Source organism: Archocentrus centrarchus, unplaced genomic scaffold (assembly GCF_007364275.1).
Source record: "Archocentrus centrarchus isolate MPI-CPG fArcCen1 unplaced genomic scaffold, fArcCen1 scaffold_132_ctg1, whole genome shotgun sequence".
In the NCBI taxonomy this organism is placed as follows: Eukaryota; Metazoa; Chordata; class Actinopteri; order Cichliformes; family Cichlidae; genus Archocentrus; species Archocentrus centrarchus.
The window spans coordinates 53,305-74,268 of NW_022060177.1; the positions used below are offsets into that span (position 1 = coordinate 53,305).

General features: G+C 42.4%; 1 protein-coding gene across 1 annotated transcript; it reads right to left on the bottom strand.

Moving 5' to 3' along the window:
• Positions 1-327: 327 nt before the first annotated feature.
• On the bottom strand, positions 328-10,308 carry LOC115775435 (zinc finger protein 708-like). Its single transcript, XM_030722970.1, has 4 exons — positions 10,104-10,308; positions 6,434-6,582; positions 3,898-5,097; positions 328-2,746 (listed from the first exon to the last, which is right to left on the bottom strand). Exons 1-4 carry the CDS (start codon positions 10,141-10,143, stop codon positions 2,375-2,377), a joined length of 1,761 nt encoding a protein of 586 aa, XP_030578830.1. The 5' UTR covers positions 10,144-10,308; the 3' UTR covers positions 328-2,374.
• Positions 10,309-20,964: the final 10,656 nt, after the last annotated feature.

The following is a 20,964-nucleotide window of genomic DNA, read 5'->3' on the forward strand; positions in this document are numbered from 1 at the left end:
TGGGGATTACATTTGGCAGAACAGGTGGCTCTCTGACAGCTTGAAGGGGGATCTCAGGTGGCTCGCAGGTGGGTTGCAGACTGTTTGCAGGGCAGGTTGTTCGCAGGGAAGGCAGGTCGCCGGTTGCAGGAGCAGCGGCTCTCAGGCGGCATGGAGTGGGGTTTGCGGGGCTCGCAGGTGGCTGGCTGGAGATTTGCGGAGCTCGTAGGTGGCTCGCTGGGGGTTCGCGGGGGCTCACTGGTGGCTCTCGCTGGGTTTGGCGGTCGCGCAGGCAGCGAGGGCCGTAAAACGCCGCTTGCGGCTTTAATTTTTTTTAGTTTGGCTTGAAGTGGCAAATAATAGCCTTCATCTTCCTGACCTGAAAGAAGCTCCAAAATCTCCTCTTTATGTCAACTGAATCAGCATGCGGCACTGCTTGCCTGCTCCATTTTAAAGTTTAGTTTGACCATGTTCACAGCAGCTGAGCAGCAGAAATAAAAAGCTCGACAGCTAGATGAGAGTTCTGTACTGATCAGGGAACCACTGTGCAATAACAAAACCCAACAAACTCATCTCTGTGTTGGGATGCTGTGAAGAGTCCCAGATGCAGCATTTATTTCTCTCCTTTACGACACTTGCTACGTCAGATAAAATCATCAACAGACCTGTAAAATAAAATTTTTGGTCTCAACTCTAATTGACGCCCTCCATCATCCACATCGGATCATGATCCTGCTGCCATGTCTGAACCCAGCATTATATGTTTCTTTGTTTTAGATGGAGACCGGAAGGAGTTAGTGCATTATGACATACAATTACATTTATTTGTAGTTTTGTTTACTTCCTTCATAGTTAAATGAACCTTCAGCCCTCCCAGTCTCCAGCTAAAAAGCCAAAAAGGTGACCCGTCCTCTGCTGATGGCTCAGTAAGACAAAGCATCATTTTTTTCTTAAAGATTTGTTTCCAAAAAAACAAAAACAAATGTGAGCTCATTACTACATGTAACAACACTGTTACACCTCCCACTTCCTCACTACATCATCTATATTGTTACAAAGACATGAGAAATCAACCCCTCTCAAAGTGAAGAACACCGCACTGATCTGACCAACATTTAAATAGTTACAACATATAAATTTAGCAGCAATGACAACTGACAGTAACATAAGCTATTTATCCCCAACAGATGTCTGTTGTAAATCAAAAAGCTTCCTTGAGACACATAAAATATACACAAACTGTAGTATTTCCATAGTTTCTTCGTATTTCTAGTTCTCATAGAAAGCTCATAATGAAACGGCTTATTGTCCTGAAGCTAACTGATTGGTCACTCACACTGGACTTCATCAACTGTAAATTTAACACGCCTGCCATGTTTTCCAGCATGTATTTACTGAATTCTGACTATTAAAAACTGATACTCAACCCTCAACAACAAACAATAACGTGTCATTACGATGGTCCAATGGGAGAACTGCCATCTTTGGCATCATAGCATTCGCTTATTGATTTCTATTCAATTATTTGAGTGCCATTTAAATTTTATGGTGTTTCTGCTCTTAAGTACATTCAGATTTTAAACACTCTTCATTCAATGTATCCATCAGTCAATGCAAAGTGCATGTTTTAGTTCAGTTATGTTTCATTACAGCAGGTTCTCCTGTTCTGCTCAGTGCCTCGTTTTTATCCTCACAATTTAGCAGAGCAGCGGTGCATAATCCACATTTACAAATACAATTATATTCAGTGTTATTAACACTTCTTGGCCTTGGTGCAGCCCCTTCATTCCTTCACTCCTTCCCCTTTAAGCCAGCTTTCTTCTGATTGTCTGCCATTCTCAAACAGAAGGTTTGAGAGTAGATAAAACTAAACTGAGTGTTTAAAGCAGTGTGCTTAAAGCGTTTGGCTCACAGGGATTACTTGTATATATGCTGACCTGAAACTTTGGCCATGTTTACTGCGAGTACCCACTGCTGGAATATACAGGACAGAAAATAAGAAGTATAATAGGTCCACTTTCATAGTAAAGCTGATTAAATATCTTGCTACAAAATATCAAACAAAATAAAAGAGACTGATCTAATGAACAGTCTCACTGTAGCACTCCAGAAGCTACTTCATCAGACTGCAGAGAAATCAAAGACATATGAAGATGAAATCTGAATTCTGCTTTTTTAGACTGACTCTGAATCCAGAACACAGTCTTCCTGTCATTTCAGCTGCACTGTGAGTCGTCCTGTGTTCTCATGAATGATTTGAAATGATCTTCTGCTCTGCATGGTCACACTGAAGTTTGCATAGAGAAGAAGTGAATATTGCTGCTCGCAGTGATACAGTTTATTTGTGATTGTGAAACTCGTCCCAGACTGTGATCACAGGTGTCTGTAGCCACGTTCATGATGTGTACGACGACGTGAAGACGAGAAGCTTTTCTCCCAGCGTCTGGATATGAATGGCTTCCTCAGCGTGGGCTAGTTTATGTTGTCTTAGGTTTTTCACAGAGGAGAATGATGTCCCACACTGGTCACAGACGTGCTTTTTAGCCCCACTGTGGAGCACTTCATGGCGTTTTAATGCGCTTGGTGTAGGAAAACCTCTGCCACATTCTTTGCAGTAGTTCAGTTTGTGTCCAGTGTGCATCCGTTGGTGTCTTTGTAGGGTTCTTTGACTGCTGAATGATTTTCCACACTGGTCACACTGATATGGTTTAACAATGGTATAGTGCTGACAGGGCTGAGTGTTGGCTCCATCTGCACCGCCCTGGGTCTGAGAGAAAGATTCAAAGACAGTGTAAGTCAGGAAAATAAAGACCTTTTCTGCCAATAGACCCTGTCAATGTTCGAAACCATGACATGTTATGTGGACAGTTCTGCAGGATTTTCATATACCTGGAAAAAACCAGAATTCCTACTAAAGAAAAACTGCAGGCATAAAAATCTCCAGATGCATACAATTCTGTGCCTTTCAGTCACATCCAAGACATTGTTAACTGTTTTTTTTTCTATAATATATTGATGTACTTAAGAATGTCACCAGAACTGATATTTATGGTACAATACCAAAGTTCTGAAAATAGGCAGGAATGTACTCAGGTGACACTTTTTCCAGAACTGAGCCTAAAAGACCAGCTTTCAGATCTGTTCATCAAATTCAAGATGATTTCCAGGGGACAGATTCGCTTCTTAGCAGAAATTATGCAAAATTTCCAGTTATTAATTTTCTTCAAAAACACTAACATTTCTTGAGGAGCCATTTTAAATTCCATTATCTAGAAAGCAGAGTCCTTCAACTGTTTTAGAGTAAATTTCTGATACTATGGGTCTGTGGATATGGGCTCAAGAGTGGAGCTCAGATTTAACAAAGAACAATGGATGCTTGAAGTCCCTGAAATATAAAGTTTTGCAGGTAGGGGACTGAGATTTTATTCATGGCTTCTCATATACAAGGCACATAATATACTTTAAACTCAGGTGAATGGTTTAATAAAGCTTTAAAACTTGAATATCTTTCTTGAACATTTTCTTCCAAGTTCAGTGTATTTCGAAAATTCATTTTGGGAAAATGAGAGAACACTGCTACAATTTTTGGATAAATAAAAAAAAATTCATTTGGATTTGTCACATGGGGAATGTCATTGAGTAGTTAAGTAATAAATACCAGATAACTTTCTAACATTGATTTACACTTTCCAAGTCTCTTCTTCAGGTTGAATATTGGAATGGTTGGTAATGTAATGGACCTGAACAAAGCTGGATCAGTTAAGGCCAAATCATCCATCTGTTTCTCAAAGAAATGGATAACCACACAATCAGCTGAAATAAGTGTTTCAATCTACAAGCTTCACTGAACAGATCTGATGACTCATTTGTTTGAACAGTTAGGCCCAAATTTAAACTAAACTAACTAACTAAACTTACCTCACACTGACTGCACTCAAATGGTCTCTCCCTGGTGTGGATCTGTTGGTGCCGTTTTAGGACATCTGAAGACTTAAAAGTCTTTTCACACTGGTCACACTTGTATGGTCTCTCCCCAGTGTGGTTTCTCTGATGGACTCTCAGATCACTAATACGTCTGTAGGCTTTCCCACACTCGTCACAGCGGTGTGGTCTATCTTCAGTGTGTGTAATTTCATGAGCTTTTAAGTGAGAGTACTGCACAAATGGTTTCCCACACTGCTCACAGCAGTAAACATCCTCTCCGGTGTGCATGCGTTGGTGTGTTCTCAGAGTCTTCTGCAGACTGAAAGCTTTTCCACAAAAGTCACAGTTGTATGGTTTACTTCCAGAGTGGGTGCGCTGATGGGTAACCAGATTTCCCTTACAAGTGAAATCCTTCCCACACTGATCACACCTGTAGGGCTTAAGTCCACTGTGGGTGAGCTGATGTGTCTTTAAATTGTCCATTCGTGTAAAAGACTTCCCACACAAGTCACAACTGAACAGCTTAACTCCAGTGTGGATAAGCTGATGTGTTTTTAAGTGATCCAACCGAATAAAAGACTTCCCACACAAGTCACACCTGAAGAGTTTAACTCCAGTGTGAATCAGTTTATGGGCTTTTAACTCACCCATCCGAGTAAACGCCTTCCCACACTGATCACAGATGAATGCTTTAACCCCAGTGTGGATGAGATGATGTCTTTTTAGCTCCCCCATAAATTTAAAAGCCTTTCCACACTGATCACAGCTAAATGGCCTAACTTCCGTGTGGATGTATTTGTGGGTTCTGAGATGTTTCGTGGTGGGAAAATTCTTCCCACACTCATCACACTTGTATGGTTTAAGTCCACTGTGGAGGAGTCGATGTGCTTTTAAATTGTCCATTCGATAAAAAGACTTCTCACAGAGGTCACAACTGAACAATTTAATTCCAGTGTGGATCACCTGATGGGCTTTTAACTGACCCATCCGAGTGAAAGACTTACCACACAGCTCACATATGAACTGTTTAACTCCCGTGTGGATCAGCTTATGCGTTTTAAAATGACCTATCCGCGCAAAAGTCTTTCCACACACGTCACATCTGTGTGATTTTTCTCCACTCGCTTTTGTTGGGCAGGACTTGTCAGCCTCCTGATAGCAGTCAGGTTTTGATCCATCTTCACTTTTTTCTTCCTGCAGTGACAAAGATTAAAAACAGGCAGTGACTGAAATGCAGATATGGAGCAAACTTACACTACAAAGTCTTAAGTTTGAAAAATTAGGTTAAAGCAAATTCAAAAATATGTTGTCATGCTAGGAGCTAGCAGATAATATGTTAAAAATACGTCCACCACTGATGAGCAATTCCAGCAATATGTGTTTTCACTGTTATGCATTTGGGGGTGCTGTTGCGTATCTGGTGATACAGCACAACACTTTTACACTGGAAAATAGGTGAAGAAGATGATGCAGCATGAGCTGAAAGGAGAAGAAGACCACAGCCCTGCTCATTAACATGCACACTACAAAGCAGAGAAAATGCCCATGAAGAGGTATAGAGCTGTGGAAGCCTTGGAGTTGTTGAAGGATTCAAACTCTGATAATCCATGCTTCAATCAGTCCTCCTTCAGAATCCGATCTGAATGAAGAAGCTAATGAATCATGGGTCGATTGGGTTGAATCAGGACAGTCACAACAGTGATGAACAAACAAAGGTGAGGGGAACAATGGCGCAAAGTCATCCCCCAAATCTCATGGCAGAGTCAGATGTGCCAAACAAAAAGTGTGGCAAAGAAGATGGGCAGAGAGGAAGGGCATCCAGTGGGCAACCTGCTGATAGCAACAGTTCACCTTCAGACAGCAAAGTTTCAGTCTCTGATAAAAATGCACTTTTCTCAGGTTTTTGTTCTAAAGGACCAATGTTAAAGTGCTCGTTTCAAAAAAGGACGACTTGATATTTGAATGTATGAATCCTGCTAACTCCCAACCAACAGAGCAGTGCGTAAGAACAACACACCTTTTTAAGGTTTTTGTCCAAAATGCTGTGTTAATTTAAAAAAGAAATGAATGAATGTATGAAAGCAGAAGTTCTCCTCTTTCTTTTGATCTATTCACTGTTTTCATAACACAAAATATTCTAGAAGTCTTCAAAGATTAGTGAATATTACAACTGTCCAACCTAGAAGTGATGAATGCATGGGTGAGTTTCTCAGCGTCATTTGATATGAATTTGATATGAATTAGATATAAGATTAATTAGATGTCCTCTGATAGACTGGCAGGGCATACCCTGCCTTCTGCCCTAACAGCCCTCGGTTACACTATGACACTTTAAAGCCATTTGATGTTTGCTGTGCAGGTTTTACTGCATTTATTAAGTCGTTTTAAATTTGGTTTTGTTTTGCTTTGTTATACTTGAGATATTCTTTGTTATATAAAGTACTGGTTGATTGATTTGGGGCTATTTTTATAAAGGGCAGGAGCAGCTGACAGTTAAAGCAATACAATTTCACTGTGAAATTTTTCTTACCTTTTCTAATGGATCCATACACAGTGGCTCACCATATTCCTCTCCTCCCCTGTCAGACTCATCTTCTTCTTCTCCTCTGTCAGACGACTCCTCTTCTTCTCCCCCCCTATCAGACTCCTCCTCCTCTTCTCTGTCAGACTCATCTTTTCCTGGCATCAAACAGATCTTTATTAGGCTAACACTAATTTTCATCCACCAACCAAAATACAGTTTAACTCTTTGTAATTGATCTACAACTCATTCAAATGAAACCAAACTGATTTGATAAGAAAGGCCAGAAAAAGGATGACTCAGGGTTCGAGCCAGCAGTTCATCGCCTGGTGCTGCGCCTGAGGTGCCGTCATCCCGGGCTCAGCAGTTAGCTACCAGAACAGATTGCTATTGTAAGAGCTAGCGCTGCGACAATTAGCGTTAGCAAGCGGTTGTTCAGTACTTTCGGTCAGTACCGAGAGGGGGCTGGCTGCAGGCAAGAGGGTGCCACCGTACCTCAACTCCATTCTGGAACTCCACAGGAAGTTGGTCTTCTTCCTGAGTTTATCACTGGGAAATTGGCGAAATCACTTCCTGATCCAAAATCCAGTCCAGTAGGTGGTGGTAGTGCACCTCTAAGCTGGTTTGCCAACTGCCACTGTTTATTGGAAATTGTGGTTTCTGACACTTTTGGATAAATAAAAACTGCCCCTAGGTCAAAGTGAATCAGGAACATTATTACTGAGAATTTACTGAGAAATTAACATAAAAGGATGGTTAAAAGACATGAAAATGTAAATTAACTAACTGTAAAAAATAAAGCCGGCGGATTTAAATGTTTTAAATCTGCCGGCTACATCATGTGGAAAAAGTACAAGAAGACCCATTTCCGCCATAAAGGTCACATGACTTCTGGTATTGAACAAATTCCCGTGGAGTTCCGGAATGGAGTTGAGATATGGCGGCGCCCTCTTGCCTGCAGCCAGGTGCTGTTGGAAGCTAGAAGGAACATGCTTTCATCAACTCAATTAATGGTATTTCACTTCATCTGTCTCTTCTCTGCTCCACACTCACGGAGCAGGCACTTTTCATGCAGAGTCCTGTTGAAGAGGCCTCAGTCTTTGCTGTAGGAATTGCAGGACAAACAGAAAGAACTGCGCCGATAAATGACAGCAGTTCATGTTTTATTTATTATCCTTTCTTATCCCAAGAAATCCTAAAAAACTTTTCAGAAACAAAAAGACCTTCTGCCGCAGTGGGTCCTGGGTTCCTCCTGGTACCCTCATGTGGTGAGATGAAGAAGTTGATACCACTGACTGACCCCCACCCTCGCCTGACCTAAATCCAACAGAACTTCTGGGACATTATATTTCAGTCCATCTGACACCAGATGTCTAAGGTTGCACCTTAGACTGTCCAGTGATGCCCAGGTCCAGATCTGGGTGGAGATCCTCCAGGACACCATCCATCATCTCATTAGGAGCCCTGATGTTGTCAGGCATGCATAAAAGTACGTGGGGGCCACACAAACTACTGAGCGCCATTCTGAGTTACTGCAGTAAAAATTCAACTAAATGTTCTAATCTGCTGCATCTTTTTTTCACTTTGATTTCAGGGTCTTTGAATTCAGCCTCTATAGTTGATAATTTTCATTTCCATCAAACGCTGTGGCATCCTTTCATTCCTGACACATTATCCAGTCCATATCAGTGTAGATATCCAGCAGGGGTTTTCCCCACTGTGATCTGATGTACTCTTAGAGTGTTCGTTTAATGCTTTAAGAGCAGAGCATATTACTATAAGAAGGTGTAATTGTGTACAGTTTACCTTATAGACCCTTTTACAACCTACATCATCAAAGGATGCGTGCACATTTTGGCAATGGAAGTGAACTGCTACTCCATTCAAATCAATAAGAACAAGGAGACTGCGCAGCATTTATATGTGATTTAAAAGTGATATCAGCATCAAAATGTTTGGCTGTTGCATGTTTGACTGTCAGAATTTCTACTCTACCAAAAGCGGACTGAAGTTGTACCGAATCCAACGGGATCACGGCTGTTTAAGAGAAAACGGAGGCTTCTGTGGTTGCAAGCCATCAAATGTACTGATAAAAATTCAACTGAGGACACGATCAGAAATGCTCACGTTTGAAGCGCCCATTTTATATCAGGTAAAGTTATTTATCTACTCTGGTTATACTGGGATGTCAGGTATCTAAAGTAAACAGCATTAGCTGGAAGGCTATTTGGCTTTTACACTGTAGTGTGGCTGGCTATTTACATGTTTAGGTATCGCTGGACTCAGAGAGTCCTGATTTTTAAATTAATATTTAATCGCACTATAGATTCCAATACGCAGTCCAGTAAAAATTTGAGCAGACTCACATATGAATGGTTGCGCGTGTCTCACAGTGTGACTGGAACAGTATATATATATTTTTTCCTTGGTAAGTCAATAATGTATACAGCCGGAAAACTCTTAGCAAGCTAGAAAAGCAATGTGACGAAGTACTCACGCTGCCATGCAGGTACAATTCGCTGTGAGGACGTAGTTCTCTGACTTGTTTACAATGACCCAAGCCTCATACACAGCGGTAGTGTTTCCTTTTCTTTGACTTGGAAGAACTTCTGCCTTCAAGACACAAAACTCTGAGTCTGTATCGTGATATTTGGTGTTCAATACATGGCCGCAAACAACATAGTTGTAATACATGACTTGTATGCACGCAACTTCTCTCGGGTGTATACGCTGGGTTTCTCCACTAAATAAAGGTATATATATCCGCCCACGGATACTGTGCCACTTGCTAACGTATCACAGGGATTGGGGAGTCGTTTGCTGGTGGTCAGAGTTAATTTTTGCAGGTAGTTTTCACGATCTTTTGTTGATAATAATCCCTTCTTGTAGAGTGAAACGCTAATGAACTTCGCCATATTTCCGTTTCCAAAATGCGCACGTCATTATTGTTTACAAACAGTAAAAGGGTCTATAGCTGGGTGTGACATGTTAGTGGTCTGTGACTAAATGAAGAGTTTGTTGAAATTCAAAGAGGGCATAATGGATAAATGGATAGATTTTATATGATGTGATTTGTTACAATTGTAAACTAATGCTTTGTTACAGCGTGTCATGTGCACCTTTGTCTTGCAGCTGTTATTTGGGTATGCTTAGTGAATTTCAGCCTTAATGCATTGCTCTCCTCAGCTGCAGCACCCTGGCAGCAATGGTATGGTCAAAGGTAATCCCACAGATGCAAGAGCGGTACACAAACCACTTCAACATCCGCTTGTTTTGGACTCAGTGCTTCAGATTCATGCTACTGTCTCTGTGGTGTTTGTGCGCCTCCGCCTGTGCATTGGTTTAGGGTGAATGTGAGTGAGTGCAGTGGAAACTGTAGGAGTTAATAGAGCGCACAGCAGCTCTGATCACTTCAGACGAAGCCACTGTGTAAGTCTGCAGACGTGTGGTGCACGCTGGGCTGAAAATAGGTTACTGCAGTAACTCAGTCCGAGCAGGCTGAGCGCTGACCTTCAGCTTCGGCTAACATGCTAAGCTAAGTACAGCTAGAAAGCGTCTGCTGTGGTCGCACTGCTTATTGTCAAACTAAGAGCAAACACGAAGGGAAAGCAGAACCATGAAGGAGATAAGGAGCTGAGCTGAGGACAAACCGGGCGGACACTAACGTTAGCTCGGTTACCTTTAGAGGATCCCGGGCCGCAAACCGAGACCAGCTCCATGATGAACCTCCAGCACTTTCCCCACTCTTCAGATTAGATTAGCCCCGTGGGGATGAAGTGCGCCTCAAAGCGGCGCAGCTCAGCGGGCACAAGTACCGCAGACTGCGCGTATGTTTATAAGAGGGCTGCAGTGCATGCTGGACGCGGCTACAGGACACTCGGACAGCTTCCAGCATCCTTGTCTGGACAGGAAGTCCCAGAAACACTTACATCCGGTTACAGCTGGTTCCAGAAAATCTCTCTCTCTCTCTCTCTCGCACACACACACACACACACACACACCAGTCTGCACGCAGAGTGCATTTATGCTTCGGAGGTTACATACAGAAATACATAAATGCATAAATAAATACATCAATAAATAAAGGGGGCTGGGCGAGGGAGAATAAAAAAAAAACTTTTAGTTTAAATTCACGAAGAAAAAAACACTCCGCCCTTTTTATTTGCTCATTTTCGTGGGTGTTATATTAAGTTATATTAAAAAACATTCAAAATTTACAAGGAAAAACAAATTTACGAGAAGAAAGACACTTGGCTCCTCTTATTTTTCATAATTACAGCCAATGAAGGAAGGAAGGAAGGAGTCTGGGTGAGGAGGTGCAGATCCAACTCTGAGGAAAAACTAAAGAAATTCTAGAGGGAAAAGCGACCCTGGTACACTTTTCAAGGTTACAGCTGAAAGAAAAACCCAATAATCCCCTAATCAAAATCCAGTCATATCCGTGCATAAATATTTGAACCTTTCTGGTTGTTGAAAAACTGATTTAAAAATATTACTTAAAATACAAAATAGCTCTTGAGCACCTACTAAAATGACATTTTTCTCTTGACCAACTTTTTAATTGTCCTCCAATTCTGGCAATTCTGGAGTGACTCGATTATATTTTAATTCACGTGCCAATAATGAGACCGGGGGGGGGGGGGGTTGTTTTCAATAAATTTGGCCAGATTTCTAGAAATGAGAGCTGCTCCATCCAGAGTGGGATGGATGCCGTCTCTCCTAACAGGACCAGGTTTTCCCTGGATAGTTTCTCAATTACCTATAAAGCCCACATTGTTTTCTGGACACCACTTAGACAGTAGCAATTCAAGGAGAAAAACTGCTTCCTCTAAGCTGTTATTAAAAGAAGTTATGCTCTTTCGCTCAGAGCAAGAACAGACTGAGCTGCAGCATTAAAGTAGGGCTGACATTTAGTTCCATTTTATCAAGCTATTTTAAAAAGACCTTCACAACTTAATTTGACAGGCCTCTTTCCAAAAAAGTGGGTAGGCTGCAACCAAATAAAGTATAACACAAAATGTAATCAGCGATGGTTTAGCCTTTCTACGAGAGTTCAGGCCCAGAAAAGGTCATCTCTTCTAAATCCTTTTGACATGTGTCTTCAGAACTCTAAACGAAGTAATGTAAGCTTTACAGCTTACATTACAGGAGGAAAGCTGAGGGGTTCATCTACAGCTTCTTCCTTTGATGAGTTTGCATGTTTTCCATGTGTTGCTGGATTTTTCTTCAGGTTCTCTGGGGTTTCCAGAAACTCGCAGCTCACAAGCAAACTCACATAATTCAGCTCTTGACTGAAAAATAAAATTGATCATCTCAATATTTGTTACTTTCATCCATCCATCTGTCTGCCCATCCATCCATCCATCCATCTGTCCGTCCATCCATCCGTCCGTCCATAGATCCATCCTTCTGTCCATCCATCCGTCTGTCCATCCAGCCATTTTCCCATCATCCATCGTCCATTCGTTAATCCGTCCGTCCATTGTCCATCCATCCAACCATCTGTCCATCCATCCATCCGTCTGTCCATCCGTCCATTTTTCCATCCGGCCATCATCCATCCATCCATCCATCCGTCTGTCCATCCATCCATCCTGGAGCCTATCTCAACTTATTTGTCATTTTCTCTAGAATATGGAGCGAAGTAGATAGATAGATCTATCCAGCAGCTTATTATGCACAATAAATAGAAACAAACAATGGACGTATAAATTATACAAACTTTACTAATAATACAGACTAACAAACTATAACAACTAACAAACTGTAATAAGCTGTACAGTCGCTCTGAAAACAAAATAAAACAAATAACACTGGGATATGAATGAGTCCAGTAGTGCAATATACATATACAAAAATGCAGTCAGATGTGCAAACAATGCAGTGCAGTAATATACAGTAGTAAAGTGGTAATAATAATTGTATGTTATCGTCCCTCAAGTGAAGCATTAAAAACTCTGATGGCTCTTGGAACAAATGGTTTCTTAAATCTGTCATTGAACAGTTCTGTGAGAGCACTGAACACACTCCTGTTTTTCATTATTCTAGTGTGTAATGGGTGACTTTCATTGTCCATGATAGAGAGCAGTTTGTCCAGTGTCCTTCTCTCTGCCACTCTGTCCAGTTCCACTCCGATCACTAACCCAGCAACCTGACCAACTTATCTAGCCTCAGCGCATCTCTCTTCATAATGCTACCTTCCCAGCACGGCATAGAAGAAAATGCTGGCAACTATAGATTGGTAGAACATCCGCAGTAATTTTCTGCAGATGTTGAAGGACCCCAATCTCCTCAAGAAATAAAGCTGGCTCTGACCAGTCCTGTACAGTGTGTCTGTGCACACTGACTAGTCCAGTTTGTTGTCCAGCTGCGGACTGAGGTACTTGTAGGTCCTCACCATCTCCACATCAATCCCCCCCCAATAGAGACTGGCTGTGGGGTGGTCCAGACCTACAGAAGTCCCCCACCATCTCCTTAGTCTTGGACGTGTTCAGCAGCAGTTGGTTCAGTTGGCACCATTTCAGAAATTCATCCACTAGTCTCCTGTACTTGTCCTCCTGTCCACTCCTGACATAGCCAATGATGGCCATGTCATCTGAGAATTTCTGCATATGACACGTCTCAGAGTTGTACTGGAAGTCAGATGTGTACAGTGTAAACAAGAAAGGAGAGAGGACAGTCCCCTGTGGTGCATCGATACTGCTGATCACATTCTCAGATGTACAGTCACTCAGCCACACGTGCTGCAGTCTACCGGTGAGGTAATCCATAACCCAGGTCACCAGGTGTGGGTTAACCTGCATCCTCTTCAGCTTGCCTCTCAGTAGAGGGGGCTGTATAGTATTGAAGGTATTGGAGAAATCAAAAAACAGAATCCTCACAGAGCCACTCACCTTGTCAAGGTGGGAATAAGTCCAGTGGAGAAGGTAGAGGATGGCATCTTCCACACCCACCTTCTCCTGATAGGCAAACAGCAGGGGGTCCAGTGCATGTTTAACCAAGGGTCTGAGTAAATGTAGGAGGAGACGTTCCGTGGTCTTCATGATGTTCGATGTTAGAGCAATCGGGCCGAAGTCACTGAGTAAGCTGGAGCTGATGTTCTTTTGCACAGGAACCAGTCATGATGTTTTCCAGAGTGAGGGGACCCTCCCCAGCTGTAGACTCAGGTTAAAGATGTGCTTCAGAGGTTCACCCAGCTCAGAAGCACATGCTTTCAGCAGTCTGGAGCACACCTTATCTGGGCCAGCTGCTTTCCTAATGGGTGGGGGCTGCAAGGGTCCCACTGTCCTGAGCTGTTGAGACAGTGTGTGGTAATAATGATGGATGTTGTGGGGCTGCTACATTATCTGTGCTGATGGTCTGGGGGTGAGGTGTCTGAGCAGCAGTGGGGAGGAGGGTAGATGGCTGGACAGGCAGACATGTCCATTGTTGCTGTTACAGTTTCGGGGGGGGGGGGGGGGGGGGGGGGGGGGATCAGGCCAGACAGTAGCAGTTAAAGCAGAGACAGGGCAATAAAACCAGTTATAGAAGAGATTGAAGTCATTCGCTCTCTTCTTATTACCATCTGTTGCAATTCTGCTCTTGAGGGCAGCAGAGGGCTTGTTGTTAGCAAAACACCATACAGTTCTCAACGGAACAACAATGTCCATGCAGATGTTTATGTAGTCTGTTGTGCAGTGTGTGATCCCCTCAATATCCTCTCCAAAGAGGTTCATAATAAATATAGTTGTCCACTAGATGGAGACAAACACACACACATGAATGCAGAGCAGTCACTGAATTAGTGACTGGACATTAAATTTAGGAATAAAAAGATTATTAGATTATTTTAACACAAAAAAAAAAAGATTATACCCTGTAGATAGCAGAGTTTGGACTCTTAATTTTTGCCTCAGACTTGACGAAGACGTGTAAAGTACACAGATGAGTCTCAGAGCTGAGGCAAATCAAACATTTCCTGCTGCATCAAATCAACATTCATCTGATTTATTGATGGATACTTATGCGATCTGGCTGGCTGATATTTTCTAAATGCTTTCAAGGTTTCTTCTTTTTAGAAGCTTCAGAAAAAAATAATGAATGTTGCTGCCACTCACACACATGCTCATGATGATCTACACTAATGCTAACTAATGATGTCTGTCATAAACAAGCACAGCTGTACAGTGCATCCCTATCTCATGGCAAAATGTAAAATAGTCATGAAAATTTCATGTATTCATTGGTGCCTTTTTATATGAGGAGTAGTTTAGTTTGTATTGTCTCTGTTTTTTCAGATTAAGATGATGCAGAGGTGAAGGACAAGGATCAACAACTAGATGATGAGGGATTAACCCTAGGCTTAGGACAAAAAGGCAAAAATCCACAAAAGAACTTAAAAAGTGCAGAAGAAGAAGAAGAAGAAGAAGAAGAGAAGAAGAAGAAGAAAGAAATTACGGCTCAAATGAATTCTTTGGTTTGGAAACTAATAAATGAATGTAAATGTTTTTCTTTCTGTGATTACTTTGAAATCTTTGGTGAGATTTTTTCAGTCTGACTGATGCTCTGATTTGTGTCCTGCACTGTAGATTAGATCTGGAGCTCTGTGGAACATCTTCATGTTGGACTTTATCCACATTTATTGGACTGAAACTCTCTTTGGTGCATTTAAACAGGCTCTATTTCACCCTGCAGATTATGTTGATACATCTATCAATAGTTTGGTATTTCATACAGGAGTAGGTCAGAACCTGTGAGCAGATTGTGGTGACAGGCACACATCTCACAAGCCTGAATGCAGCATCTGCATGCACGCATCTGTATTGTGACAGGGTTGGTCTTTTGTTAATTAAAAAACCATCTGGATGTCTGCATGATCAACAAGAAGGCTGTTATTTTCTCTCAGAGTTGTCCTGCTGCTGCAGGAGAATAACTGATTTCATTTTATTTACTTCTGTTTCATAGAAGCAGCTATGCAAATTTCTGAGCACGGCAAAGTCTTTTGGAATTCTAACAGGTGATGCTTTACTTGTGATTTTTCATGTTCAGAAATCTGATCAAAAATGTGATTTTAGTGAGCCAACACTCTCAACTTGCACCTCTAACACTTCACTTAAAGAGGGCGCTGTAGTTTAATATTTGGCAAAATGGGAGTCAAAAATGAATGGTTCCTCACATGTATTTACACAGACCAACTACAGTATAACATTATGACCACCCTTCTAATATTGTGTTGGTCCTCCTTTTGCTGCCAAACAGCCCTGACCCATTGAGGCATGGACTCCAGTAGACCCCTGAAGGTGTGATGTGGTATCTGCACCAAGATGTTAGCAACAGATCCTTTAAGTCTGCAAGCCGTGAGGTGGGTCCTCCATGGCTCAGACTGGTTTGTCCAGCACATCCCACAGATGCTTGATTGGATTGAGATCTGGGGAATTTGGAGGCCAAGTCAACACCTCAGACTCATTGTTGTGCTCCTCAAACCATTCCTGACCCATGTTTCCTTTGTGGTAGGGAGCATTATCCTGCTGAAAGAGGCCACAGCCATCAGGGAATACTGTCTCCATGAAAGGGGGCACATGGGCGGTATGTGTCTCATTAACATCCACATGATGGCAGGACCCAAGGTTTCCCAGCAAAACATTGCCCAAAGCATCACACTGCCTTTGCTGGCTTGCCTTCTTCCTATAGTGCATCCTGGTGCCAGGTGCTCCCAGGTAAGCAACGCACACACCCGGCCATCCAGGTGTAAAAGAAAACGTGAATCATCAGACCAGGCCACCTTCTTCCATGGCTCCGTGGTCCAGTTCTCACATGTCCATTCTTGGTGCTTTCAGTGGTGGACAGGGGTCAGCATGGGCACCCTGACTGGTTTGCAGCTATGCAGCCCCATACACAACAAACTGTGATGCCCTGAGTATTCTGAGACCTTTCTATCAGAACCAGCATGGATGTTTTCTGCAATTTGATCTGTTGAATCGAACCACATGTTTCAGCTTTCAATACCCAGGAGCATCAATGAGCCTTGGCTGCCCATGACCCTGTCTCTGTTCCTTCCTTGGACCACTTTTGATAAATACTGACCGCTGCAGATGGGGAAAACACCCCACAAAAGCTGTCGTTTGGAGATGATCTGTCCCAGCTGTCTCACCATCACAATGTGGCCCTCATCAAACTCGCATAAATCCTCCTGTTGCCCATTTTTCCTGCTTATAACATCAATTTTGAGGACAAAATGTTCACCTGATATATCCCACCCACTAACAGGTGCTATGATGAAGTGTTTTCCACTGCACCTGATAGGTGTATGTCACTATAGTAAAGACTTTGTGTTTTTTAAATTTAAAATTAAATTTACAGCTTCAATTCTGGTTCCAGTCATCTAAACACAAATTAAAGCCTAAACTTAAAGAAAAGGCAGCAGGTCAGCTCCTGTGGGAATCAAACCTGTGACCTGCAGCCTTAGAGAGGACTCCTGTGATGGATCCTTTACTCTGTGTTTCTTAAAGGAGACACAGAACCAGCTCATTATAACCTTTAAAAAAATTAACTTAAAAGTTTTTCACACAGAGGATCAATCAGTGGCCTTTGGTGACTTTTACAGAAAGGTAAGCAGAGATGATGACCACCATGTCTTTTATTTTTTATATACTTCCTGTCTGTGGAACTATAAAATAGTATCACTTCTGTTGTCATCATCTAAATATTTAAAATTAGCTGGCAATGTCATGCTGGTTTATTTTTATTTTTTTTTTGTAACCAGTTCTTTATTAAAAACATAAATAAAATATAATGAAAACACTTCAGTCCACATGAACCTGCAAGTTGTACTCAAAGTATTCTGCAGAAAATAGCTCCCCATCAGTATTATATGCATACATTTTCCTGCTGCAGATGTTAAAGGTTGAATTGATTTTAAATACTTCATATTGTGTTTAATCCACAGCCATGCATCACATTCTATAAAATATGTTTGCAGTGTGGCTGTCCTGTGATGATCTCTATCATGACAGTAATTGATAACACACACAAGGGGGGAGACTCTGATACGCTTCACACTGTGTGGACTTGCTGAAAAACAGGTGGCATGCTGGGAAATAATTGATCCTGCTGAGAAGTGGACTGCAAGTCATTGGTTTGAAAAAAATAAATAAATAAATAACTTTATCCAGAAGTGATGATATGACTCACTCATCTTCTGTTTTTGAGTTCTTCGAGTTTGTATTTATTTATTATCATAATCTTTTATTCTTTATTGTTTAATATTTATTTTAACTCCTGTTTTCTCTTTTCTTTGCCACAGATCACTGCTGGGTGAGATCAATTTCCAGCACTTATTTAAATAATATTAAGAATTACATTACCATCACCAGAGTTTTATTTGTTTTATACACTTTATGCAGCTTTATGGGGCATCCACACAGGAATAGACCAGCAGGGATTTCAGTGACTCATAGCGAAGATGTGTGTACTAACAATTATTGATGCTAAACGGGTGGGTCAGGAGTTAAACTTTGCTTAAATTTGAGGTGAGTGATTCAGGTATCTACCATCTAGAGTGAAGGATACTGCTGACTGACCCTGTGGTAAATATGTTAAGTGTTAACTACTGTGAGTGATTCACGACAGGCAAAGCACTCCTGGAGCTTTAAATTTAAGCAATCTTAAGGCAACAGAATGAGAACTAGCAACTCTGAGGCTGAGGCCACGGTTCTCATTCAGAAAAGGATGGAATCCACACTTCAGGTTAGGAAGTAGCTGCTGCCCATAGTGGAGGAGTTCAAGTATCTGTTTGAGTGAGGGAAGAGAGAGCAGAAGATTGGCAGATGGTTGGTGTGGCATAGGCAGTAATGAGGATGCTGTAATGGTCTGTAGTGATGAAGAGAGAGCCGAGCATGACAGCGAAGCTGTTGATTTACTGATCGATCTATATTCCTACCCTCACCTCTGGTCACAAATTCCAGGTAGTGACCAAAAGAATGAGATTGGCAGTGCAAGCTGTGTAAATGAGCTTCCTCTGAAGGGGGTCTGGGCTCAGCCTCAGAGACAGAGTGAGGACCTGGTTGTTTGATAAGAGCTCAGATTCTGTATCTGACTAGGATTCTTCCTGGGTTCCGATTAGGTGAGTTTTTTGGTGAGGTGAGGTGAGGTGAGGTGAGGTGAGGTGTGAGGAGGCCCGGACAGATCCATTCATGGTTGCGAGGACTATGGTTACACTGAGGAGCAGGAGAGGTGGCTGGGGAGAGGGAGATCTGGTCATCTCTTCATAGACTGCTGCCCACACGGCCCAGAACCAGATTAACTAAGACTAACAGCGGCAATGCGCCGGTTACCTGCCCTTACTTGCCGTAAACAGCTGAACTAACGCGAGTGTATAGCCGCGGAAACGTCTGGCCATATGCACTTTGAATTACCGTAATTATGTCCTATCGAAAAATTCAAATGGTTTCTAGAAGCTAGAAATTGTGCTTTACACCACAATATAGGGTTATTACAGTAAAAGTCCGCCAAATGGCGGCAACCTTTGAAGTTACGGGCTCACCGGCGGGCCTGGTAAATAAAAGGTTAATGTTGCACTCTGAATTAAAGAGGATAAGTCACATAAACTTAAGTACTAAACATGATGGTGTTAACAAACCTTCCCTGAGCTGGTTTGCCGAGGTGTCTTCTTCCTGTTAAAAGAGATGTTTTTTCTTTCTTCCCACTGTCAACCAAGTGCTGCTCATAGGGGGTTGTTTTGACTGTTGGGTTTCTCTGTATTATTGTAGGGTCTTTGCCTTACACTATAAGTGCCTTGGGTCGACTGTTTGTTGTGATTCGTCACTATATAAATAAAAAGAATATAATTGAAAATTTTTTTGCACATTTGTCACGCTTTGCAAAGTAGGTGGAATATCCACAAAGTTTGGTTACACAGATTATGGGGCATGTACATGAGGTCCTGTCAGTGTTCCTGGTAGCAGATAAACTGCAACTGAAGGTGAACACTAGATCACAGCTGTAAGCCTTATGTGTAGAGTTTTTGCATGTCTATGCATGCAAACGTGCGTGTCCCTGGCCACCACAGAACGAGACAAACGGGAACTGGGGCGTAACCTCGCGATGATCCACTCCTCCGTCTCCCCTTTTCCAACTCTCTCTCTCTCTCTCTCTCTCTCTCTCTCTCTCTCTCTCTCTCTCTCTCTCTCAGTGCTTGGGGACGATCAAGCGGTGGGGATGATGGGAATCCGGCCGGTCAGCCTACCGACTCACCGAAACGCAGCCAAACACTCAGCGCAGACTGCACAACTTCACTCTTTCCCTCCTTCTCATAATTTATCCAAAAGAAAATAAAACCAACAGCTGGAGCCTAGAGAGGACTTTTATTTTATTTTTTTAATGATCACACCTGAAAAGGATAAGATTTTTTTTTTTTTTTTAAATCTCCTTTCCTGATTTGGATGGGTGCTCTTTTGAGGATTAAGGGGAGTCAGTGAAGAGCTGAATCCGCTCCAAGGGGATTAAGAAGTTGGGGAGATGCTGGAGGAAGCGGAGCAGGCGGACTGAAGTAACCCGGTGCGCACTTTCCTCTCCCCGGCTGGACTGAAGCGCTACAGTCCGCTCCCATTTGCGCTGCCGGTGGCGTGGAGGGGACACTTCTGCGCTCCATCCTTCTCCTCATTTATTTCATCATCATTATCACTTTCCCTGGATTAAAAAACAAAAAAACAACAAACAACAACAACAAAAACAAAAAAAAAAAAAACAGAAACAGAGCCACCATCTTCTTCGCTGAGATTTTACTCCAAACACTTCAGCGGAGTTTTTCCGCTCATGGATCCGCCACTTTGCGCCTCCTCTCCGGATGGGATTTGGCAGCAGTGAGCGGGACGTGGCGGAGCGGTGATGCTGTGACAAAAAGCGAGAAGTAAAGCAGCAGTTTTTCACGCAGGAGTTTCACATGTGAGTACCTCCTTTTCTCATTAAGCTCGGGAATGTTCCTGCGTGAGTGAACTCTGACCTTTTCAGCAAAGCACCTGCCGCGCAGCAAAGAGTACTTCTGTTATTTGCAAATATTGGATTCGTATTTATTTCCCTTGTGAACATGATCATAAAGCGACTTTAATCAGACTGACGGTGTTCTACTGAATTTATGGGGACAAAACTCATTAAAATGTCCAAGCCTCGTATTTATTCTTCTATAAATGCGCTGACATCAACCAGAAACATATTTCTGGAGTTTAAAGGTAATTTAATGTCTCATCACCTGCCTTAAAGCTCCCGTTTTTATCATTTCCACACAGATTGTGCTTTTTATGACGCAGAGGTCAGCCCCTAAACTCGCAGTTAAAGGAGAAATTCAGAACGCTTTATCCTCCTCCACCTCTTCTTCTCCTCCTCTGTTTTGAGCCACTTTCGCCCCCCAGAGACTCCGCTTCCCCTGTTCCTATGCAACCCCGTTCCTTCTCGGCCGTGCCGAGCCGGTTAGAGCCGTGCCACCACTTTCCATTAATTAAACGGCTTTGTTTTTGTAAGAGGAGGCTCGTTTGGGGGCTGTGCTGGTAGTTGCTGGTTGTCATATT

Coding starts and splice junctions, on each gene's coding strand:
- LOC115775435 (XM_030722970.1), bottom strand. CDS start 10,143: ATGGAGCTGGTCTCGGTTTGCGGCCCGGGATCCTCTAAAG. Junction 6,583..10,103: donor CGGCCCGGGATCCTCTAAAG/GTAACCGAGCTA, acceptor GTTTGATGCCAG/GAAAAGATGAGTCTGACAGA. Junction 5,098..6,433: donor GTATGGATCCATTAGAAAAG/GTAAGAAAAATT, acceptor TTGTCACTGCAG/GAAGAAAAAAGTGAAGATGG.